Source organism: Eschrichtius robustus, chromosome 1, assembly GCF_028021215.1.
Source record: "Eschrichtius robustus isolate mEscRob2 chromosome 1, mEscRob2.pri, whole genome shotgun sequence".
Lineage (NCBI taxonomy): Eukaryota > Metazoa > Chordata > Mammalia > Artiodactyla > Eschrichtiidae > Eschrichtius > Eschrichtius robustus.
The window spans coordinates 73,812,323-73,837,143 of record NC_090824.1 but is presented as its reverse complement, the minus strand read 5'-3'; the positions used below and the strand labels follow the sequence as shown (position 1 = coordinate 73,837,143).

General features: G+C 53.1%; 2 protein-coding genes and 1 long non-coding RNA gene across 4 annotated transcripts; 1 reads left to right on the top strand and 2 right to left on the bottom strand.

The window, feature by feature from the left end:
* Nucleotides 1–1,204: 1,204 nt before the first annotated feature.
* On the bottom strand, nt 1,205–2,853 carry NRL (neural retina leucine zipper). Its single transcript, XM_068534726.1, is given in 3 exon segments — nt 1,205–1,233; nt 1,236–1,536; nt 2,473–2,853. Coding segments are annotated over 3 exon segments (711 nt in total).
* A 7,667-nt stretch (nt 2,854–10,520) lies between these two features.
* Nucleotides 10,521–15,440, bottom strand: LOC137766721 (uncharacterized). 2 transcript variants are annotated; one of them, XR_011074362.1, is made up of 3 exons: nt 15,227–15,440; nt 10,976–11,104; nt 10,521–10,747 (listed from the first exon to the last, which is right to left on the bottom strand). It is a non-coding gene; the product is annotated as an uncharacterized lncRNA (long non-coding RNA). The 2 variants fall into 2 exon arrangements; XR_011074364.1 differs by lacking the exon at nt 15,227–15,440 and adding an exon at nt 14,654–14,830.
* Nucleotides 14,476–22,826, top strand: PCK2 (phosphoenolpyruvate carboxykinase 2, mitochondrial). Its single transcript, XM_068547308.1, has 10 exons — nt 14,476–14,620; nt 16,739–16,984; nt 17,421–17,605; nt 17,692–17,895; nt 18,263–18,450; nt 18,782–18,944; nt 19,228–19,446; nt 21,405–21,542; nt 21,841–21,936; nt 22,170–22,826. The coding sequence occupies exons 1-10, from the start codon at nt 14,592–14,594 to the stop codon at nt 22,622–22,624; spliced, it is 1,923 nt and encodes a 640-aa protein (XP_068403409.1). The 5' UTR covers nt 14,476–14,591; the 3' UTR covers nt 22,625–22,826.
* Nucleotides 22,827–24,821: the final 1,995 nt, after the last annotated feature.

The window sequence follows — 24,821 nt, the reverse complement described above, 5'->3', positions numbered from 1 at the left end:
TCCCTCTCTCTCTCTTTCTCTCTGTCATACACACACACACACACACACACACACACACACACACACACACACACGCCTGGAGCAAGGACATAGAATAAACACTTCTTAAATTGCAAGAACATCTAGCCAATAGCGTACAGTTGTGCCTAGACTTCAAGTTTAATTCACAAAAGCTGCATTCTCTCAGCTCCTTGTCAGGCTGGGGAAAGTCTCACCTCAGCCCTCAGAGAGACAGGAGGGAGCAGGGGCACCCTATGCAGGTCTGGAGGCCAAGGCAGCATGGAGGGAGCAACAGAGGACCAGTGCATGGGCCTATGCTGCAGTCAGGAAGCTGGAGCAGGACAGAAAGTCCCTTTGGTGAGGCTGAATTCGGGGCTTCTTGGGGAGACCATTGGGGCTCCCACACTAAGGAGAGGCCAGAACTGGAAAGGTGTCAGAAGTCATCCAATCCAAATGAGGATTAGATGAGGTAATCGAGACCCAGGGAGCAAGTGATTTGCTCAAGGTGACCACGAGGTATCCTGTGGCAGAGCTGAGACTAGCACCCCTGGCTTCAGACTACTGCCCAGGGTTCTCTCCCAGCCCACACCAACCACCCCCAGAGCTCCTCAGGCCTTTGCTGCTCTGGGCCCTGCAGGCCACGGGCTTTCTTCAAGAAAGCCTCTTGAATAGAGTTCCTGGTCTGTCTTGATATGGGGAATTGAAATCTTGAAAATGCAGTAGTCCTAAAATGGGGAGGTTACAAGCCTTGGAATGAAAACATAGCCTCATTGCTAATTACCACCTTAGTGCACTACAGGTTGAAAACCTTGAATTAAAATCTAAGCTGAGCCGGGAGCTGCACCATTCCCTTACCTCCCATTCACTGTGCATCATCCACACCTCCTTGCGCCCCGCCCCCCGCCCAGTGCCTCGCACTGACTCCTGCGACTTCAGTGACCTGGTCATGTAGAGTGGGGCAGAAGGTGAAGGGTTTCTGTGCACGTCCTGCGTGAGGGAAGGGGACCCCTCTTCCAGAAAATGACCGGCATCTAACCTTGGAGCATGCCTTGAGGGTCCAGGAAGTTTGGGGATATTTGTGTGGTCATCCAAAGGAGTGCCTGGCACCAGAAGGCGCTCAGTAACCATCTAGTGAATGGTACAGCCGCCTCCCGGGTGGTGCGCGCCACCCGCCCACCGACTCCACCACTCCGCGGCCAGTGGCTCAGAGGAAGAAGTGGGCGTGGCCTCCGGCCCTGGGCCGCTCGGGGCCAGCCGGTCACAGCGAGCCTTGTAGAGGTCGCGCTCCCTGGCCAGGCGGGTCACCTCGGCCCGCAGCGCGTCCAGCTGGGCGGCCAGGCGGGCGCGCTCGGCCTCCAGCCCGCGCCGCTGTTGTAGCCGCTTGGAGCGACAGGCCTGCGCGTACCCGCGGTTCTTCAGCGTGCGGCGCCTCTGCTTCAGCCGCAGCGCCTCGTCGCGCCCACAGCCCCGCAGCTGCCGGTTTAGCTCCCGCACAGACATCGACACCAGCGCCGCGTCCGAAAACCGCTCGGTCAGCTGCAGAGGGAACGGGCAGGGCCCGAGTCAGCGCCGGCTCCCGCCCTGCTCCAAGCTCGGGTGGCCCCGCCCACCCGGCCCCGCCCTCGGGAATGCTCCGCCCCCGGCTCCCACCTTTACCTGAACGTGCGCCTTCCCCTGAATCTGTCCCACAGTCTAGATCCCGTTCCAGGTCCCAACACGCCCTCCCCTGCCCCGCACCCCCGCCATGGGTCCCTGGCCCCTTTGGGTGGTCCCCGCGTGTCCCACCCACCGTCGGGCGAACCAGTCGCGCCCCTGAACCCCACATTGACCTAGAGGGGTCATGAGCATCCAGCTCCTGGCCCACGTGTGTCCCGTGGGCTCGGGCCAGACAGACCCTTCCCCTCCAACACACCTCGCTCCCCTGTCCTGAAGGCTCCAACCCTGTGACCCTCAAAGGATTTGGATTACATCTTAATGCCCTCAACACCCCTGTCTGTGTCTATAATTAATAGGATGAGTCCCAATCCTTCCTGAGAAGGTTGGGGGCTGGGGCAGCACGAAGTCTTGAAAAGGCCAACTTCGTTCCGGTTCCCACAGTCTCAGCTCTGCTCCATTCCACGCACAACCCTTTCCGTGGTTCCCCAGACTGAGTATCTATATACCTCCCTTGATCAACCATTCCTGACGCCCTTTAATTCTCAACTCTCCCCTTTTGGTCGATCCTCTTCTAACCTTGTCTTCTCCCTCTTCCTCCTGATTCAGGCTACTCATTTCTCTCTATTTGGAAAAAAGAAAAAAAGAAGGGCCAGAAAATAGTTGTCTCTACCTGATATCTTTTAAAAGTCCTTCTTCCCTTCTCCTGTCCTCTACCCCTTTCCCAATCGGTAACCCTCTCCGGGGACTCTCCTTCCTCTCTGGGCTGGCCTCCTCCTTCACCCTGCCCTCCCTCGGACCAGCTCGCTGATCACTCACCTGGGCATGCTGGGCTCCGGTCTCCTCTGGGCTCCCTGGGTAGTAGGGGTGGGACCCTTCAACAGGGACTGGGCCTTGACCCTGCAGCAGCTCCACGGCCTCCTCAGGACTCAGCCCCAGCACCTCCCCAGCCCCCAATTGCTGTTGCAGGGTGGCCAGCCAGTACAGCTCCTCCAGGCCTGGCCGGGTGCCCTCAGTGGCCCCCACCGTGCCTGGCTCACTGAAGGTGGGTGATGGAGGCACTGAGCTGTAGGGTGTGGAGCCCAGTGAGGCTGTCGGGGGGCCAGATCGCCCCTCCAAGGGTTCCCGCTTTACCTCGAACTTCATCAAGTCAAAGTCATTGACATATTCCATGGCCAGGGGACTGGGAGGCAGTGCCATTCTGGGGCTGGATTAGGAGGGGTGCACCTGCAAAAAAGAGGACAGGTTTGGAGCACCTGGAGGCTGTCTGCCAGCCTCCTTGACCAAAATCCGCTTCCCCCAAAGCCCAAGCGCCCTGGGGACAGAGTTCTGGAAAGCTGGGGTGATGGCGCAGCCTGTTCCCTGCACAGTCACCTCCGGGCTGAGGGACAACTTCTTAGGTGGCAGGGGCTCCTGACCAGGGGGAAAGCAGCTTAAAGCCTGAGTGAAGAAGAGGATAGCAGAGGCTCTGGCCCACTGGTGCCTCTGGGATCTACGAAAAACAAGAAGACTGTGGCAGCACTCCCAACTCTAGTGCTGGGACATGCTGAGCATCTCTGTCATCTCAAGAGGCATCATTTCATTTCCAAGCAATTAAAAAGTGTTGCTTAATTAAATGTGACAGAGTATGTGTATATTTTAGGGCAATGGAAAGGCACATATGCTGTGGATTTTAAAATAGATGGATAACATGCTGTAATCTCTCTCTCAGAACACCCAGGCCAATGCCTTGCACATAGTAGACCCTCAATGCACATTCATTCTATGGATTAATCGATGAATCCCTTTTCTAGAAGCAAGAGACTTTTCAAGGAAAACAAGTAAGTCCCCAGAATCAGTTCTAGAAAGATCAGGACAGAGTGGTGACCATCTTTCCCCAAGGCTAATCTCTCCAAGGGAAACCAACCGAGACTGGTTTTCCTCCTTCCATCCAGGACCTGCGATGTTGTATGAACTTGATCAGGTCACCTTCCCCTTCTGACCCTCGTTTCCCCTTCTGTTCAAGGAAGGTAGTTGGACTTTAACATTTCTCAGAGAGTGTTCTGTGAAACATGAAGTCTGAGAAGTATCCAAGAAGGGGTCTGTGAGCAGATCATTCTGAGAAATGCTGCCTCCCATCCCTGTGAACCTCTTGCAGGTTCACAGAGCACCGCAGCATAGTAATCTGAGAAGTCCTTCGGTAAACCATCTGTTCAACTTCAAGAGTGTCCCAAACTTATGTCACCCAGGAACCCTCGTCCCTGTTATCAACCACGGAGCATGTGCCCACCTGAGTCACCTCTGGCTAGGTGACCTCGGAGAGCCTTCCCAGCCTGGAAGTCCCAAGCTTGAGCCCAGCTCCCAGTTCCAACAGCCCCAGGAGGGACAAGGCAGAAAGTGCTCATCCCCAGGGCTTAGAGTTTGGCTCCATCTCCATGTCCAAACCTAGGTAACCCACTTTCCAACCATATCTCAGGCCCCCAGGCTCTGCCCAGAGAGGTGGCAGGAGGGACAAGTCCTCTCTCTCTTCCTGTCCCAGGTGTTGCCCTATTTATTGAGCCCCTCACCCTTGAGAAGGCAGAGGGGATGGGAACAAAAACACAGATTGAAGGAATTGATCTTTGGCAGGGAGGAGAAGGTGAGACATAGAGAGAGGTGTCCAGAAAGAATTGGATGAAAAGCTAAGTGAGGAGGGCTGTTTATCTTTCTGATGTGATAGCGGTGAGGGACATAAAGCCAGTCAGGGTGGGAGTAGAGCAGGGGACAGAAGTGTGAAGATTCCTGAAAACAAACAACAGAAAGAGGACAGCAGGTGTCAGAGGAGGGGGCTCTAGGTGAGAGGCCTGGCACCCAAGTAGGCCTCAGACATACTCACTTTAGGGATGGCAGAGATGATTGGTCAGTGTCAAAGCCAGGCAGGCACAGCTTCCCCAGAGACTGGAGGCCCCATTGAGCAGGGCCTGGTGCCTCTGTGCTCAGAACAAGGGGCTGTGGGCACAGAGCCCACTGGGTACTCTTAAAGGGCCAGCTCTCTGAGGTCATCCATGGTTTTCAGGCCTCCAACCAATGAGGTAAGGGGATCATTTGCATATCTCATTGGCCTGAGGGGTTGCAGGAAATGAGAGGAGAGGACAAGTCTGCCTGTTCTCAAGGAAGGGAAGGGGGCATCTTCCCCAACAAAGCGCCTCACTGATGGTCTGACTCACTGTTCTCAGTTCCCCAGTACAGAGTGCCACGTTGGCCTCCGCCAGCACCCTCGTGAGGACACAACCCTCAGTCCTTGGTGACTGAAAGCCCGGGACTGGAAAAGAGGGCCAGACAAGCTTCCAGCACCTTTACCGTCCAAGGCTCTGCAGCATCCTGTGGGTGTTTTAGGGGAGTATAAGCTCTCCCAAGCCCACTCTCACCTGGCCTGTTGGGTCTGTTTCCTGTTTTCAGGAACGCTCACATTTCTGCTCCCTGCCTCACTCCCACCTTATTTGGCCTCATGCCCCTCACAGTTATGGCCTCAGAAAGATAAACAACCCTCCAGGACTTGCCCATCCTAGTCTCAGCCTCTCCAATTCCTGCGGACCCAGCCCCAGGACAGGCAGGCCAGCTTGGGAGCAGGAACGGAAGAGGGAATGAGGAACCCTTTTCCTTCCTTCCAGGACACCTCGGGACACTGAAATCCAATCACCACCAATCCGTCAGAGACACTTTTGTAACTGCCCTCATTTGCCCTCTGCTTCCCCTCACCTTTTCCTTGCGTGTGTCTCTGTCCCTCTTTCTTCCTCTCTCACTCCTCCTGGTTCCCAGATGGCTGGGAGGTGACCTACATTTTCAGCCTAATCCCCTAACACTTCTTAGAGCTATCATCCCCAAGTAGAAGTTGGAACAGAGATACTAGGAATTAGCCAAGGAGATGTTTAAACCTGTCTGAAGCTGTTTAAATAGGGTCTGTACTAGAATAGAACTCCAGGAGTTAAAAGCTACTTCCTACTTTCTAAGGACTTCCAAACACTCCCCTGGGGTTAACAGGTCCTCTTTCCCAACCCAGAGAGAGACCTGGGTGTCCATCAGCCCCAAGGATCAATTATAAAAATTAACCTGGTCCCAGCCTTAGGTGTTAGGTAAAGAGCTGGTAGATTCAGGTGATCTAAGACAGTGGTTCTCAGACCGGGGTCCCCAGACCAGCAGCACCACCTGGGAACTTGTTAGAAATGCAATTCTCTAGCCTCACCTCGAACTTACTGAATCAGACACTCTGGGGATGGGACCAAAAAAAATCTATGTTTTAATAAGCTCTCCAGGTAATTTGGATGAACACTGAAGTTTGAGAACCCCTGATCTACAGAGTGCCTATAGTCAACTCAGATTCCTTTGGGGTGTGTGTGTGTGTGTGTGTGTTTGGTCTCTCCTATCATGCTCTCTACACACATATAAGAAGACCAACATCAGAGGACATCTCTCTTCCCGCACTTGGCCTCCATTTTATAGAGCAGAGACCATTGTCATCATTCAAGTGGAAAGGCTTCTCGGTGTGATTGCCTGAATCTAGTGCTGTTTTCGCAGAAGAATCGAAAAGCCCAAGGCCTAGGAACAAGGCCACAAAATGGGAATGGGGACCATGGAGACCAGAGCCCAACACATGTGCATGGAATGTGGTTCTAAGGTAAATACCCAGGAAAGAGACCTCAGAATTTCCCTGGTGAAGAAGGAATAGCAAGTGTTGACTGCAGCCCCTTTTGCAGGCCTGGTCTGGTCTAGCCAGACACTTGCCCCCCAGCAGCTGTCAGGTCTGCGCTGATCCTCTTGTTTACTGGAGCGCTCAGAGGAGAGGTGGGAGGGCTAAGCTGCTAATGGGCTGAAGGAGTCAGACTAAACAAGCTCAGGCGAGTTGAGCCGCTCGGGGCTCAGACCAGGCACCACTGACCAGGGAAAGGAGTCTGAGGGGTGAGGGCTGGACCAGGGGAAAGGACCAAGGGCACAGAGAGGAGAAGCACATTGGTCAGTGAGGACCCAGGAGGTGGTTCATGGGTTTTCCTGGCAGGAGGGGGACGCAGGCTGAGACTGACTGGCTCAAGGACATTTGGGGACAGAGAAATGGGGATGAAAAAGTTGAAACCAGGTGGACTCTGCAAAGAACAAAACAGAGGAAGGGAGGCAAGAAGACTTAGCTAAGGAGGCTGTAGGTGTAGACCTAGGAGAGAGGGCAAACTAGTCAGGGGCTCCCCAGGAATCTGGATTGAGGGAGACAGAGGGCCGTAGGCACATGGAAGAGATGGGCAAAGGCCCATGGAGAACTAAAAGAGAAGAAAGCTTCTGGGAGGGGATCAGGAGGGAGTAAGAGGTGATGGGAACAAGTGACTAGAAGAGCAAAAGTGGTAGAAGAAGGGAGAGAGGAAAGTAAGATTGGGGACCGAGGGCTTCCCTGGTGGCACAGTGGTTAAGAATCCACCTGCCAGTACAGGGGACATGGGTTCGAGCCCTGGCCCGGGAAGATCCCACATACTGCAGAGCAACTAAGCCCATGCGCCACAGCTACTGAGCCTGCGTGCCAAAACTACTGAAACCCACATGCCACAACTACTGAAGCCCACGCGCCTAGAGCCTGTGCTCTGCAATAAGAGAAGCCACTGCAATGAGAAGCCGGCGCACCACAACGAAGAGTAGCCTGTGCTCGCCACAACCAGACAAAGCCCGCGTACAGCAATGAAGACCCAATGCAGCCAAAAATAAAAATAAATTAATTAAATAAATTAAAAAAAAAACAAGATTGGGGACCGAGAACTAGAAACAAATACAGAAGAACAGGCAGATAGATGGTCAGGCCATAGAGAAAGAGCAATGGACAAAGGACAAAAAAGTCAAAGGATATGGACAGAGGGATGCTGGATCATGGGGAGAGAGGGCCAGGCAGGTAAAGGGCCTGGAGAAGTGGGGTAGAAAACAAAGAGGAAGGAGAGGACGGGAGACAGAGTCAGTAATCCAGGATTCCATTCTCCTCTGTCCTGCACCCCCATTTTTGCAGCCCTGTACCACCCGTTCTCATTTCTAGTTCTGGCTTATGGAATCCAGATCTTCAGTAATGGATCCAAATCCTCAAACCTCTTCCTGGTCTACCTCATACATTCATTCATTTGACAAATATTGATTAAACACCTACTCCGCACCAGACACTGTGCTGGGCGTTAGGGACACCTCAGTAAATCAGACTGACGCCAGCCCTGTCTTCATGGAGCTTATAGACTGACAAACCAGAGAAAAGTCAATTTGTTGCCCTTAGGCCCAGGCAGGAGTGGCCCGTGCCCTAGGCCCTGTGCTTTGAAAGGCTGTGCTTTGAAAGACTCTGGCCCTCTTCTGGCTGTGTCCCTTGGAGTGAGGGGGTCCAGGCGTCCCCTGCCCACACCCCAAACCCCTTCTGGACCGCACTCCAGATACTTAGGAATTCCTTGTCCAAAGAGCCCCAAGCCCACTTCTAGGGCCCACGTGGACCTCTTTCCTGGGTTTGCCCTCCTAAGGGTAGATCACACTACTCGTGCACACATTTCTAGACCCAGTGGGTGGCCAAGGGGTGGCTGTTTGCAGGAGGCAATGGACAGAATTGGGATGTATAGACAGGAGGTCCACGTGCATGCACATGAGGTGTAGAAGTAGAATATGGTGTCAGAGGTGGGAAAAGAAGTGGGCCCAAAGGCCAGTGGCTGAAAGCTGCTTCTCTCCACACCACCACATTCTGCTGTGGAATCTTGAGGATTCCAAACAAAATCCAAATTTGAACCAAATTCCAGACCATTGTGTGTATATTTGTCAAGGTAGAAGGGTAGAATATATTTTATTTAATAGTTTGTTAGCTTGAATCATACATTTAAAATATTTAAACACAAGGTTTGTGAGCCTCTATCTGTACTCTTGCCCCAGGCCCTACATATGCTAGGGATGGGCCTACATAAAAACAAACCATTAGAACTTCCATGGTGGCGCAGTGGTAAAGAATCCACTTGCCAATGCAGGGGACATGGGTTCGAGCCCTGGTCCAGGAAGATCCCACATGTCTTGGAGCAACTAAGCCCGTGAGCCACAACTACTGAGCCTGTGTGCCTAGAGCCTGTGCTCTGCAACAAGAGAAGCCACCGCAATGAGAAGCCCTCACACCACAACGAACAGTAGCCCCCACTCCCCACAACTAGAGAAAGCCCGCATGCAGCAACGAAGACCCAACGCAGCCAATAAATAAATAAATAAATAAAATCTATTTAAAAAAACACAAAAAACCATTATAACTGTTGCAAGAAGAGGGACCCCTTCCAGGGCCCAAGAATGGGCTCTTGTCTAACACTTGGGAATGAATTGTCCAAGGAGACACACATGCTGACAAAGCAAGAGACTTTATTGGGAAGGGGTACCTGGGTGGAGAACAGGAGGGTAAGGGAACCCAGGAGGACCACTCTGCCACGTGGCTTGCAGTCTCGAGTTTTATGGTGATGGGATTAGTTTCTGGGCTGTCTCTGGCCAATCATTCTGACTCAGGGTCCTTCCTGGTGGTGCACGCATCGCTCAGCCAAGATGGATTCCAGCTAGGAGGATTCTGGGAGGTTGGTAGGACATATGGACTGGCATCACCTTTTCACCTTTCCCAAAATCTTCTGGTTGGTGATGGCTTGTTTGTTCCATGTTCCTTACCAGGACCTCCTGTCATAAAACAGCTCATGCAAATGGGTTAGTGTGGTGCCTGGCCAGGGTGGGCAGTTTCGGTCAGTGGTTCCCCTAACATAATGAGATGGGTGCTATGCAGGAGAAGGTCAGGGGGCTATGAGACTTTATTTCATGAGGACCTAATCTAACGTGGGGGCAGGGGAGAGGGTAGCATTGCAGGGACAGCTCGCCTAAGAAGTCACATTAAACTGAGACTGGTCAGGGGAGTAAGAAGTGACCATGCCTGGTGGTGTGGAGAAGATGGAGATTCCAAGCCACAGGAATAATGTATGCAAAGGCTCTGGGCAGGGAAGAGGTAGACACATTCATGAAACTGAAAAAAACCCAGTGTAACCAGAAAGCAGATACCAAGGAAAGTGGGAAGAATGGCAGTAGCTGAGGGTGGGGCCAGATCATGCAGAGCCTTGTAGGCCAAGTTTAGGACGTGAGCTCTACTCGAAGAGCAATGAGAAGCTACTAAAGGATTTTCAGCAAGGATGTGGAATGATCAGGTTGTGTCTGAAAAGATCACTTTGGATCTATGGTGGAGGATGGCGAAAATGGAATCAGAGTCAGATTAGGGGGTTAATGCAGTTATCCAAGTCAAGTTGGGGGGATATCTTAAGCTGGAAAAAAACCCAAAGAACAAAAAAAATCTCCGAGATGGAAACTTGTGTACAGGTGATTTGTTGGGAGGATTTTCCAAGTCAGTGAGAGAAGTGGGACTGGGCAGAGGGAAGAGTTGAAAACCATTACAGCTGAAACAGAGGCTTCAGCTGACCCCATAGGAGCTCTGGAGCTAGGATGGACCTTCAGAGTGTCCCAAATTGAGGCAAGGGGGCCAGGACTTTGGAGCCCTGCATCAACCAGTCATTGGACACCAGCTGCCCCAGGAAAGGGGGCATTTGGCAAGACAGCTCCCTTCAGCCATAGGTGGTGCTCGGGGAAGTGCTCAGCTTTGCACCATCAGCAGCCAACACTCAGCGGCTGGGACATGATCCTGAAGGGGGCATCTGGGCAGCACGCCACAGCACCCACTGCAGGGGGTCTGTGAGACGTCCAATGGCTGGGCCCAGAAGGCCCTGGGGAGGACAAAACGCAAACTAAGGCAAAACTGGTCACACCCTGCCCCTGTTACTGAACACACGTTCGCGTGCCCAACAACGCACAGTGAGGCCAAACAAACTGAAACGTTGGAGTTTGGAGTAGAGAAAGGTTTATTGCAGGGCCAAGCAAGGAGAACGGGTGGCTTGTGCTCAAAAACCTCAAACTTCCCAGTGGTTTTCCGGGAGTTTTTATGGGCAAAATCTGGGGTGGGAGCTGCAGGGTATGTGACTTTTCTTCTGACTGGTTGGTGGTGAGATAACCGGGCAGTGTTCCAAGGATCTTGTGCTCAGCCTGAAGTTACCATTCTCCACCTGGGTGGGGGCGTTAGTTCCTGCAGAAGAGCTCAAAGATATAGTTATGTATATCCCTTGAGGAGGAACCAGGACCCTGCTTTATCGCCGCACTATTGTTTCTTGACTGTTCCTCCTCTGTTTCTGCCTTACCTCCCCTCCCTGATTAGTAACTGTTTGAATCTGCCCTTTGGTACTCGGGGAAGGTCTACGAGGCTGAAGCCTTTTTCCTACAACTAAGAAACCGGGGACACAAAAAGGATTTGTACCTGGGAGGGCCCCACGGGGTCCTGCTCAGTTTCAATGAATGCCATGATCCTGAAGGGGGTTCTGGGCCACACTCCCCAGCATCCACTGCAGCGGGTCTGTGAGACATCCAAGGGCTGATCCAGAGGGCCCTGGGGATCAGAAAATGCAGACCAAGGCAAGGCTGGTCACACCCTGCCCCCTGGTGGTGGCCGCGGACACTAGGCCAGCTCGTGGACCAGGCTAGGAGGAGGGCTAGAGAACTGAGCGAAACTGTGAGGCGGATAAGGGGAATCGGATAAGGAAACCCTCAAGGGAGCCCCTTGCTCAGTCTGCCTAAAGCTAAGGAAGAATGGCGGGGGATTAGAAATGTGGGATTCGGGCATCCCTGGTGGCGCAGTGGTTGAGAATCTGCCTGCTAATGCAGGGGACACGGGTTCGAGCCCTGGTCTGGTAAGAGCCCACATGCCGCGGAGCAGCTAGGCCCATGAGCCACAACTACTGAGCCTGCGTGTCTGGAGCCTGTGCTCCGCAACAAAAGAGGCCACGATAGTGAGAGGCCTGCGCACCGCGATGAAGAGTGGCCCCGCTTGCCGCAACTAGAGAAAGCCCTCGCACAGAAACGAAGACCCAACAGAGCCAAAAAAATAAATTAATTAATTAATAATAATTTAAAAAAAAAAAAAAAAGAAATGTGGGATTCATTCATTCTTTCACTACACCAATGTTGATTAAGTGCCTAATTATTATGGGCCAGATTCTGCTAGGAGCTAGAATAAAAAGAAGACTAAAATTTGGGTCCTTTTGGAACTTCCCTGGTGGTCCAGTGGTTAAGAATCCGCCTTCCAATGCAGGGGATGTGGATTCGATCCCAGATCGATCGGGGAACTAAGATCCCACGTGCCGTGGGGCAACTAAGCCCTTGTGCCACAACTAGTGAGCCTGCATGCCGCAACTACAGAGCCCACACACTCTGGAGCCCGTGTGCCACAACCAAAGAGAAGCCTGCTCACCACAACGAAGAGCCCGCATGCCGCAACTAAGACCCGACACAGCCAAAAATAAATAAATAAATATTTAAAAAATAAAATGAAATTTGGGTCCTTTTTTCAAGTAGCTAACACTCCCGTGAGGATTACAGAGATACAAAAACAACTACAAAAAAGTGTGATTAATTTAAAAATATAGGTATGTACACAGTATTGAACCAACACAGATGAGACAGATGTTAATTCTAAGGGGCACACTGACCTTCACACAGAAGGTGATGTTTAATTTAAATCTGAAGGGCAGAAAGGTTCACAGAAGTGCTCTGGGAACTGCAGAGTTTGGTATATAGGAGAGAAGGCAGCAAGTAGGGAGGTGGGGGTGATACCATTGGATAAATGGGAACCAGGTTATGAAGGACATCAGTTGCCATGTAGTAGGAAGCCTTGAAGGAATTTTAAGCCTAAGAGTGATATGATCTCATTTTTTCCTTAAGGACAAATCAAGGAGACAGTATAGGATTGCAGGGGGGAAAAGAAAACTTGGTAACTAGAGTCAGAAAGACTTGGATTCAGATTCCATCTCTCCTGCTGATCAGCTGTGTGACTTTGAAGAAATGACAACCTCTAAGCCTCAGTGTCCACATTGGTAAAACAGGGCTATTGTGAAACTGAATGAGATTATGCATGTAAAGCTACTGGCTCAGAGCCTGGCACCTGGTGTCCATACAATAAATATTCCTCTCTCTTAATTTTCCAAAGTGAACTTATGCACCGAGTTTGGAGAATAACTTGGTGGGAGGGAGAGGGGGTGGCATTTGGAGAGGTGGGAGGCCAAGAAGGTGCTTGGAAGCTATTGTTTGAAGCCAAGTGAGAGATAAACCCTGAACTAAGGCAGTGGCCAGGGGAAACAGACACAGACTTGAGAGCTAATTGTGAAATACAAATCCAAAGTTCCTGGTGTCTGACTGGACGATAAGAAAGGAATAGTCTAGACTGATTCAGGTTCCTCTAGGGCAATGGCTAGATAGTGGTGCCATTTGCTGAGATAGGGAACCATGAGAGCAGGTGCAGGATCACAGAAGAGATGATGACCTTCAATAGCTTGGCCATGATGCCACCAGTGTGCACATCTTTAGGCCCAGAGAGTGACCAAAGAGGAGCTGTTTGCAGTGGAGTGGGTATGAACAGAGTTTGGATGTAGGGACTGGAGGGAAGAGTCCCAGATACATACACATGAGGTTGAGTCCAGGATGGAGCCTGGGTGGAAGAGATGAGGGTCAGCAGCAAGCCCAAGGCTGGAGGCCAGCTCTTTTGTCCCATTATGTTCCAGTAGAGAACTCTGAGAAATCTGAGAATTAGGGTTGTTTCTGTTGCAAATAGCAGAAGTCCACTTGAAATTAGCTTGAGCAAGAGAAGAAATCTATTGACTCCTATACCCAGAATTAGGAATCTGTCACTCTCCATCCCTCAGCCTGCTTCCTCTAGGCTGGTTTCCATCTCAGACAGGTTCCTGCTTTGCAGGGCCAAGCTGACACCCAGCAGCATCAGGCTTGGGTTCTACCAGCCCAGCAACCCCAGCAGGAGACCTCATTTTGAAAGTTGACAGAAAAAGCCCCAGAGAGAGACCTCATGCCCATTCCTGAACATTTCCACTGGCTGTGGCCAGAGTGACGGACACACAAATTGGCCAAGCTGAGAGCGCACTGGTAGGAGACCCACAAGACCACACAGACTGAGGAGGTGGTTCCCCAAAGGAACATCAGGGTGCTATTACCAGAAAGGGGGAGTGGATGTTGGGCCGATGCTTACCATAGCCACGTTGAGTTTGAGGTGCTATGGCCTTTGGCGTGATACCCATGGTCTCAAGCTGAAGAGAGATGTCTGGCTGGAGACGTAACTTGAGAAATTACCAGAGGACTTTGTGGTGGTGGTTGGGTGGGGCAGATGCATTCTCCAGGGGAATGTGGAGAGAATGACCAGGCCAGAGGCCCAAAGAAGAGATTCTGGGGTGGAGAGACATCACCACTTCACGGTAAGGCAGAAGAGAGCCCTCATCACGGGGAGAAGAAACAGGGATTTGGGAGTTGGGGACTGAGGGAACCATGGCATTAGGGCCCTGGACAACAGAAGAGCCTGGGCTCAGAGCGCCCAAGCCCCGGGAAGAAGGGGGAGGCAATGCCCAGCCCCCGGCTTCTAGACTTCCAGCGCCCCGTGGGCTCCAGCCCATGGCCCCTCCCCTTGTTCTTAGCTTGTTTGTCACCCAAAGTCTCCCAGTCGCTCTCTCCCGGGAGCAAGAGTCCTCAAAGTTACATCATGTGCAGGGGGGCGAGGCGTAGCGGTGGGGCGGGGCCTCGGGGAGGAGGGAGCCGAGGAGAGGACCCAATCCTCCAATGGGAGACAAGGGTTTGGGGGCTAAGATGCAGGAGGTGGGGCCATGGCTGGGCTGACCTGGGGCTGGAGCACCCGGCGGAGAGAGGGTCGCGCCGGCCCTGCTGGGTCCCGCCCCTTCGCCCGCCCTCCTCCTTTTTAAGCGCCTCCTGCCTAGCCTGAGCTCCCGCTCTCTGCGCCGCGCTCCCTCCTTCCCCGCCTCCCTTGTCTCCCCGGCTCCGCTCCGTTCGCGCGGCCACCCCGCAACCCCCGCCCAGGTGCCATGGCCGCTGTGTACCGCCCCGGCCTGCGGTGAGTGACCCCCAATCCGGGGCCGACCCGCACCTTCCGCCGCGCTTGCCCCCTCGGGGCTGCCATTTGCGTTCTCCTGCTCGCCCTCCTCTGCCTGGTTTCGCCTCCGAGGAGGAGGAGGCGGGCAGGTGGCGAGTGCGTCTGGATCCACGGCCTCTCGGGTCGTGCGTCTCGCTGGAGATCGGGGCGGCCTCAGCCGCTCCGGGTCTCTCGGTTTCCGTCCCCACCCCACCCCTACCCCCCGCTTTGCTGGTCTCTGACCACACCGTCTCTCTCTGCCACCCTCAGAACTTCCTTTCCCCTCCTCGCTCGTCCTCGCTGGGCCCGCTTTCCGTGTCTCCTCTTTTGCTTTACAGATGTAGCGCTTGTGCCCCAGGTTGCGGTGAGGAGCAGTAGGGCCTTGGGGTCAAGGGTGCATGAGCCCCTGGGGATTGAGCTCAGAGCTCCCTAAAGAAGGTAGAAGGTAAACAGCCATTCCGCAGCCTCCCCACGACTGGATCCTGGCAGACGAACCTGGCGGGAAGCCCAGCACAGCCAGAGGGGCCTGGGGCCCGGGAAAGGAGGGCGGCAAGGTGGAAGAGGGGGCCAAGTTGCCTTCATCCTTACCTGGCTGGCTTCATCCCCTGTCCAGGACGGGAACCCCTAGGTCCTGCTTGTCTGCCCTCTCCCCGTTTTCACAGCTTCCTGTCTTCCCTCTGTAGCCTCCCTTTTCAGCTTTTGTCCCAGGGTCTGAGCTGACCCTCTGTCTCTCCCACAGCTGGTTCCACTTGGCCAGCCCTTGTGGGTGGTCTCTGGAGAAGGGGAAAAGGAGAAGGTCCTACTCAGGAGGCTGGGGTGGGGGGAGTGGGGGAGGGAGCTTCCCAGGAGACTTCCTGAGCCAGCCTCCCTGCGGAGACAGGTTCTCCCCAAGGCTGTCTGCCTTTAAAATTAATGCTCGGGGGAAATTCCTCTCTGAGGGGGAACAGAACCAGGCCCCAGGAGGCTTCCACCTCTGCCCCTGGGGCCACACTGGGTTTCCACCCTGCCCTGCCCAGTGAAGCCACCCAGCTCCCACATTCACGGTCTGAGCGTCCTCCCTTCCCCAGGCTTATTCCCTGTGAGTCTGAGCGCCCTGCAGTCTAATGTTCCACCCCACCACCAAGAGCCAAAGTTCTAGGCATGTGTTCTCTAGGAAAGAGAGCCAAGGGAGGGACAGGGTCATGCAGTGCTGGGCATGTGGAGCACAGTTTCTGACCGGCAAGGCCCTGGCGTTAAGAGGAAGACAGCTTCTCTCTCTTGGCCTTTGCTCTCTCTGGGTCACTCCATCCTGGGTCCAGGCCAACTGGAGCAGACCTTACTTTTCCCTCTCCTAGGGGTGTGAAGGGACGGACTCCAGGGACCCTGTTCTAAGAATTGGGGCATGCACCCCAGCCAGTGACATTCTCCAACAGTCAGCCTTCCACACAGTTCAAAAATACCTACCCAGTGGCAGCACTTTATGCAATCCTTGTTGGCCCAGGTGGGCAACCGCAGATCCAGTGCCTGGAACCCTGACATCCAGTCACCCACTCTCTGTGCAAGGGCCCAAATCTAGAAACCTGGGACTTACCATCTCAAAGACCTAGTCCTCTGCTTGAGGCTTTCACAGTCTTAACAGCATGCACATCAGAAGAAAAGAATGAAAACAGCTGCCTTTTTGACTTATAAAAACTATACTTGAGAATGAAAAGGACACCAGACACATGAAGCTGTCAACTGGGCACAGTTTACTGACATTTGGGCCATAGGACACCAGCTCACTTCCAAACATTGACCAGACATAGTAAAAAATTGGCATGAGCTAAGCCTACAATAACATCAGCATGCCTTATACGTACAGCCACACAGCCAGGCATGTGTCGTTATGCTCATTTGGTGATACCTGTCCCTTGCTAATCAGGAGACACCCTCACTAAGCCTCATAAAGGCCACAAGACAGACATGGCCTGAACCCATCTTCCTTACCTATTCCGACCTCATCATGGTGCCTGTTCAGACCTACTTTAGCACATCCCCAGCAGCCCAGCTTTCTGTCCCCTTGACTTGCCCATCTTCCACGAGAACACCTGGCCCATTACTTCTCTGTTTCTTCTCTCGCAGGCTTAGATGGCATGGGCTGAGCCCCTGGGGCTGGCCCTCACGGCGCAGTATCCAGACCCTGCGAGTACTGAGTGGAGACCTGGGCCAGCTGCCTGCTAGGGTTCGAGACTTCGTGGAAAACAGTGCCCGCCTGTGCCAACCAGAGAGCATCCACATCTGTGATGGGACCGAGGCAGAAAACACTGCCACACTAACCCTGCTGGAACAGCAGGGACTCATCCGAAAGCTCCCAAAGTACAACAACTGGTAAGCCCTGAGCCCAGCAACCTGCGAGATGGGGGCAGCTGTGGGGACGGAGGCCACCTTGGGTTTACCGAGACGAAATCAAATTTAAGTAGACCATCCCAATGGAATGAGCGAGAATGGGAGCTTTGGAGGAAACAATCAGGAATTATTGGGATTGGCCTGTATTTTTATGTTAAGTGAATAAGCTGATACAAATAAAAGCCTTTGCTTTTTTTTTTTTTTTAACTTAAAAGTTCAGTGAGTTTTTGCCAGGACTGGGGCCAAGGGAACTACCCCTTAGACTGGGACAAAATCTGGAGGAAGCAACTGAGATGCAAATGGATGGGAAAAAATAAGGCCAACGGAAGACCTAGAGACAAAGTTGGACTTGAAAGAGTGGGTCTGGGATGAGGGAGATCTACTGGCCACTATCTTCTTGATATCCGCTCTCCCCCAGCTGGCTGGCCCGCACAGACCCCAAGGATGTGGCACGAGTAGAGAGCAAGACGGTGATTGTAACTCCTTCTCAACGGGACACGGTGCCCCTCCCGGCTGGCGGGGCCCGTGGGCAGCTGGGCAACTGGATGTCCCCAGCTGAGTTCCAGCAAGCCGTGGATGAGAGGTTTCCAGGCTGCATGCAAGGTAACCAGGGCAGGGACACAGAGGCAGGGGCACTGAAGGAATAAACAGGTTGGAACCCTTCAGCCAGGTGGCGTTTTCCTCCACAGGCCGAACCATGTATGTGCTGCCGTTCAGCATGGGTCCCGTGGGCTCCCCACTGTCCCGCATCGGAGTGCAGCTCACGGACTCCGCCTACGTGGTGGCAAGCATGCGGATTATGACCCGGCTGGGGACGCCCGTGCTTCAGGCCCTGGGAGATGGCGACTTTGTCAAGTGTCTGCACTCCGTGGGCCAGCCCCTGACTGGGCAAGGTGAGCACCTGCTCTGCCCGGGGCGGGGGTGGGGGTACACAGAGGCCTGCTTGTACTCAGAGGGAATCCCGCATCCTACCTATCCTGATTAGTGAGATACTGAATTCCCAAGAGCTAGGGCAGCAGTGCGCTGGGGGTGAGGCTGAGTTGGCAAAGCAGTTTGCTCAAGATTGAGAAGAGTGAATTATCCATGTCCAAGAATAGGGGCATGGGAGCTGATACATATTATGAGGTAGGAGGCCTTAGCTACGCATTGACACCACCACTGCTGCCGAGTGTCTTTCCTGCCACCCCCTGATCCCTCCGGCCCCTGACACCCCAGTGCCTGATGCCCCTGCCAGCAGCTCCATGACCCCATTGTCCCCAGGGGAGCCGGTGAGCCAGTGGCCATGCAACCCAGAGAAAACCCTGATTGGCCACGTGCCCGACGAGCGGGAGATCGTCTCCTTCGGCAGCGGCTATGGTGGCAACTCCCTGCTGGGCAAGAAGTGCTTTGCCCTTCGCATCGCCTCTCGGCTGGCCCGGGATGAGGGCTGGCTGGCGGAGCACATGCTGGTGAGGGCCTGGTGAGGATCTGGGCAGCTTCGGGGGGCAGGCCAAGGGCGGGGCCTGGCCAGTCAGCCTCAGCCTCGCCTCTCCACTGCCAGGTGCCCAACTGGCGGACCAGGGACTCTGCGCAAATGCCCGAAGCTTTGGCCCGAGGCTGCTGAATGTCGGGGGCGGGGGTGGGCTTCCCCTTGCTGCCACCCCAGGCCCTGTAGCAAGGCAGTGCACCTGTTTCATGAATAAACATTGGTCCTCCCTGTTGACCCCTAGCTGTCCTTCCCATGCAGACCATGCCTAACCTCTGGTGACCTCTTCTTTGCTCCCTCTCCCCACCTGGCAGATCCTGGGTATCACCAACCCCGCGGGGAAGAAGCGCTATGTGGCAGCTGCCTTCCCCAGCGCCTGTGGCAAGACAAACCTGGCCATGATGCGGCCGGCACTGCCAGGCTGGAGAGTGGAGTGTGTGGGGGATGACATCGCCTGGATGAGGTTTGACAGTGATGGTGAGAGGCCCTTGGATCGTACTCGCTGCTCTGGTTCTTACCAGAGTGTAGGATTCTCGCCTCCGCTGCTCAGGGTGCACTTTGTCAGTGAGAACCTTCTCCTGAACAACCACCCCTCCCCCATGCCTCCTGGCAGCCCAGCCGCCCTGGAGACGCCAAAACCTTTCCCCTCAGATCTAGGGTCCAGCTCAGGGCAGGGAGGGGCTGAGCAGGACCTTCCGAGGCTGAACCTCTCAACTCTTCCTGGTTAGTCCTTCCGTTTTTTCACTTTTCCTCCTGACAGGTCGACTCCGGGCCATCAACCCCGAGAATGGCTTCTTTGGGGTGGCCCCTGGCACCTCTGCCACCACCAATCCCAATGCCATGGCCACAATCCAGAGTAACACCCTTTTCACCAACGTGGCTGAGACCAGCGATGGCGGCGTATACTGGGAGGGCATTGACCAGCCTCTTTCACCCGGCGTCACCGTGACCTCCTGGCTGGGCAAACCCTGGAAACCTGGTATGGGGCCGGGGGGGGGGGGGCGGGGTGTAAGTCAGCCCCCAGGGCTCAGCACCTTGATGATGTAAAACCCTTTTCCTCAACCTGCAGCCATCTGCCAGGACCTCTGGGACTCAAAGGGAGTTATGCAACCCTAAGCAAAATCTCAGTTCACGTCCCAGTTCAGTTTGTGGCCTGGCTGAGTCGCTTAACCTCCTGAGCTTCAGTTTCCCCATCACATGAATGGGGGTAGTTATCATAGTACCTATCTCATAAGGTGTTGGAGGGTTAAATTAAATAATGCATGCAAAGGATTCAACATAGTGCCGAATACGTAGTAAATTCTCAATTAATATAAGCTGGATATTTTTAAAGGGGGAGTGTCTTGGAAATTATTACAGAAAGAATTGGACTCAAAGCACAGTCATAAAGTTTGACCCATTAGGAAGGAAGAAGCCTGCCCCTACCCCTGCCACTTGGACCCTCACCCCACCCCGACTCCCCATGTAATAACCATTGTCTAAAGGTCAGTATTGTTACCCTCACCCTTCCCCTGCCCCTCCAACACATACACCCCAATCTTTCCGAACAAAATCAGACCAGCTCTTTAGCCTCTCCTAGAAGCTAGTTTCTCAACCCTGTCATTACTCCCTTGTGCCCTGCAGCCCTGCCCCTTCCTCCAGCCCTGCACTCTGGACCTTCAGCTTTCAGTGGCCTTTGGCATTCCGCGAGCCCAGACCTAGGGGTGGAAGCAAAGAGGAGCCTAGCAGGGGAGGGTGGCCTGTGGTCACTGAAGCCTACATTCAAGTTTTTCAGGCTGGCTTAGCAGTCACCCCCCTCATTTAATCATCCTTCGTTTTCTCTAACACCATCATTAAGCCCTCCTTAGCCTCCCCACCCAACTGAGAAATCCAAGAAACTTTCGTATTTCGCCACAGGCTAGTTGCCCAACCCTTTCGTCACCTCTGGATTCAGGGGTGTAACGAGGGCATGTTGTGCCCAGCTTCAGTTCTCAGAATAATACCTTGTGCTAGGTCCTCAACTGGGGGCTGATGAAAGTGCAAGAGAGAGGCATAACGATGGTTCTCACATGAAAGTGGAGGCAGGAGCTGGGGGTCAGAGGGGGGCGGGGGCGCTGGCTCCGTGACTTCCTTGCCCTCCAGGTCCAACCAGTAACCACTGGCAGAGAAAGCACTGTGTCCATTCAGGGCCCCCGTGATGGTGCTTTATATATATGCCACTGACTCGGTCCCAACTCCTCTCCAGACACCTGAAGGGGCCAAATGACCTGGGCTCCTCAGGTTATGACTGCCCAGGTTATGTCCTCATCTGAATTCTTCAAGCCCTATCACTCCAGCCGGGTCTGAGCAGACCCAGGGAAACCACCAAAACCCCGCTAGCTTTAAAATCAGTTCCTGTTCGCATTCTGATAGCTCAGGAGATTCTGTCTTCCGCTATTTGCTGATGGAAAGTCAGTTGTCTGTAAACTGAAGAAACAACACAACGACAACAAAGACAATAGCAAAGAAGAAAGTCGGTTGTCTGAAATACTGACCTGTCTCAGTTTTTGCTTTAGGTTTGAGTGTTTATTTAAATAATAATCCCATAAATTAAAAGAAGAGTTCCTGGGGGGAAATTTCCATTATAACCCTATGCCAATATTTAACCCCATTCCCTTGAGCACTGCTCAGTGCCAAGTGGCTGTAGCTTGGCATAAACATTAGTGTCCTGCTAAACACCAATTCCTCTCTCGCTCTTTTCTCCCATAGCTCAGCTGGCAGTACCATTATGGATAAATAACCTGATCTTCAGGGGAGATGTCCTGGCTCCCTTCTCCCTGCTCCTTACCAACCTCCAACCGGAGATTGTGGGGAGCTGATGAGGCAAAAAGAAACTGTGCAAGAGTGTCTGCAAATGTCTGTGTGTATTGGGGGTGGATGTGCCCTTGGAAGTGATAGTATTTGTATTTGCTCTGCCAGGTGACAAGGAGCCCTGTGCACATCCCAATTCTCGCTTTTGTGCCCCGGCTCGCCAGTGCCCCATCATAGACCCCGCCTGGGAGGCCCCTGAGGGTGTCCCCATTGACGCCATCATCTTTGGAGGCCGCAGACCCAAAGGTAAACATCGTGTGGGCTCCATGCCATCTGGGTTAAGGGTTGGGCTCTCTGTCAGGGCCCGCCTCCCTCTTGTACTTAAAGCTCAGAGAGCCTAAGCCTGGATCGCCAACTACAGCTGTCTGCCTCTAGAGCACCCGCCTGGAGAATGCAAAATCGAGGTGGAGTGGGGAGGCATGGGGTTTGAACATGGGCAGCTGAGGTCCTAGGAGAGAGATAGTAAGAGTCAAGATCACCAGAAGGGATGGAGTGATCGTACAAAGATAATGGCTGCCTTTGACCATGTGCACTGGTGTCCCAGGAGTCCCCCTGGTATATGAGGCCTTCAACTGGCGCCATGGGGTGTTTGTGGGCAGCGCCATGCGCTCGGAGGCCACTGCCGCGGCTGAACACAAAGGTGAGTTCCACTCCTGTGTGCCCAGCTTGCCTCTTCTCTCCCTTCCTGAACCAGACCTTCCTCCTGCCCACCCCTTCCCACATGTATCTTTTCCCCATTCCCTTCCCCTCACCCTGTCTCGAGGATGTTCCAGAACCGCCAACATTTCACAGCTTCCTCCGGCTGGAGGCGGGGTACCTTTCTCTTCTCCAGTAAGAAGGGAGGTTCCTTACCCTTCCTGCTCCCCTCCCCAGGGAAGGTCATCATGCACGACCCATTTGCCATGCGGCCCTTTTTTGGCTACAACTTTGGGCGCTACCTTGAACACTGGCTGAGCATGGAGGGCCTCAAAGGGGCCCGGCTGCCCCGCATCTTCCATGTCAACTGGTTCCGGCGCAATGAGGCAGGCCACTTCCTGTGGCCAGGCTTTGGAGAGAATGCTCGGGTGCTAGACTGGATCTGCCGGCGGCTAGAGGGGGAGGACAGTGCCCAAGAAACGCCCATTGGGCTGGTGCCAAAGGAAGGTGCCTTGGATCTCAGCGGCCTGGGAGCCATAAACACCACCCAGCTGTTCTCGCTCCCCAAGGACTTCTGGGAACAGGAGGTTCGTGACATTCGGAGCTACCTGACAGAGCAGGTCAACCAGGATCTGCCCAAGGAGGTGGTGGCTGAGCTGGAGGCCCTGGAGGGACGTGTGCGCAGAATGTGACCTGAGGCTACAGCTAGCGAGAGAGCATGCCCCCCACCACCACCACACCCGCTCCAACCCTCCCAGGAATAAGCGAGCTACCAGACTTGCGGAAAATATGAGCAACTTGACATAACTATCATCTTCTGGGTGCCATGAGACCAGGCCACAGACCTTCCCCCACATGCTGCCCAATAATGAGATGCTCATTTATTTAATATAACATCTGTGCTGTTTTCATTTCCTGCCTGTCTTCACAGGCTTCCCTTTAACACCAATCTCACCATCTTCTTCCAACCCTTCCAAGTAGCTGGTGTCCCAGTGCAGCCTGGCCTGGCACAGCCTGGTGGTATGAGGACCTGTCTCACAGGCATCTCTACCACCGAGCCACTGAGTAGGAATTGCTGGGAGAAAGCAGTAACTACTCATGTCCTGAGGTCTTAAAAAGGTGGGGCCTCTGTGAGCTGCTCAGTACAGCCTCCAGGCCTAAAATTCCCAGTCTCCCATCAGAGACACAGAAGCCTCTATAACCCCACTCACCAGTGAAGCAGTTCCATTGTCAAACCTGTTCTTCCTCCTGCCTGACCTGAAATTGAGACCCACAAAGTATTCATGAAAGCTTATTCAATATTAAGGCAGCTTCCATAGTACCTTCTGTGTGCCAGGTGCTGTTCAGGGGTGTCAGCTGAGAATAACTTCACCCGTGATCTGGATCAGGCTGAGTGAATGTATAAACTGAGATGGGTACGAGGGAAGTATGTACCCAGAAAATCAGGACAAATTTTAACAAAATAAAAATTACCATTTTAAAAATGGGAATAATAAAACGGGGAATTCCCTCAGAAGAAAACACTGGAGGAGGAAACACCAAGTGTTCTCATAGAAAACAGCCAATAACCAGTTATAATGTGTAAGAGCAGAAAAGAATCTAAAGGTCAGAGTGGATCACATGCTAAAACACAGCAGTGGAGTCCACTGCACTTAAAAATATCTAGCCAAATCCTCAGCTTCATAAATAGCATGTGATAACTGAAACAATATGATCAGAGGCAGCATAGTATAGATGTTAGGCACCTAGTAGACTCAGGCCAGGGGTGCCTCTCAGTTTCTTCAGCTGTAAAATGGGGATGTGCCTACATCTAACAGTGTTGTTTGGATTAAGAGTCAGTGAAGCCAGGCACTCAGAACTATGCCTGACAAGGAATAACCATTTAATATATGTTAGCTGTCCTCACCTTTCCGCTCTACACTGATTAGAGTGGGCCCCGTAGGCATATGTTATACATTGCTGGCTCCACAGTTGAAAAGGAAAACAAGCAATGTAAATACAATTTAGAGGAGAAAGAAAAATAGGTTTGGAAATAAGTCCTTCCTGGTAAGAGGCAGGGAACTGGGGTTCCAGACACCTCTCTGGTAAGTAAATGCACAGGGGGCAGGAAGGTGTTAGCCTTAAAAATGATTTTGGGGACTTCCCTGGCGGTCCAGTCGTTAAGACTCCGCGCTTCCACGGCAGGGGGCACAGGTTCGATCCTTGGTCGGAGAACTAAGGTCCTGCATGCCGCATGGCACAACCAAAAAAAAAAAAAGAAAAGATTTTGTTTCTCCAAAGAAGACATACAGCTTACAGCTGGCCAACAGGCACATGAAAAAGTGCTCAACTTCACTAATTATTAGAGAAATGCAAACGAAACTACAATGGGGTAACACCTCATACCGGTTAGAATGGCTATTATCAAAAAGTCTACAAACAATAAATGCTGGAGAGGGTGTGGAGAAAAAAGAACCCTCCTACACTATTGGTAGGAATATAAATTGGTGCAGCCACTATGGAGAACAGTATGGAAGCTCCTTAAAAAACTAAAAATAGAGTTACCATATGATCCAGCAATCCCACTCCTGGGCATATATCCAGAGAAAACTAGAATTCAAAAAGATACAGGCACCCCAATGTTCATTGCAGCACTATTTACAATAGCCAAGACATGGAAGCAGGGGCTTCCCTGGTGGTGCAGTGGCTGAGAGTCCGCCTGCCAATGCAGGGGACACGGGTTCGAGCCCTGGTCTGGGAAGATCCCACATGCCGCGGAGCAACTAGGCCCGTGAGACACAACTACTGAGCCTGTGCATCTGGAGCCTGTGCTCCAACGAGAGGCCGCGATAGTGAGAGGCCCGCGCACCGCGATGAAGAGTGGCCCCACTTGCCGCAATTAGAGAAAGC

Coding starts and splice junctions, on each gene's coding strand:
- PCK2 (XM_068547308.1), top strand. CDS start 14,592: ATGGCCGCTGTGTACCGCCCCGGCCTGCG. Junction 17,606..17,691: donor GTTTCCAGGCTGCATGCAAG/GTAACCAGGGCA, acceptor TTTCCTCCACAG/GCCGAACCATGTATGTGCTG. Junction 21,937..22,169: donor TGCCGCGGCTGAACACAAAG/GTGAGTTCCACT, acceptor TCCCCTCCCCAG/GGAAGGTCATCATGCACGAC.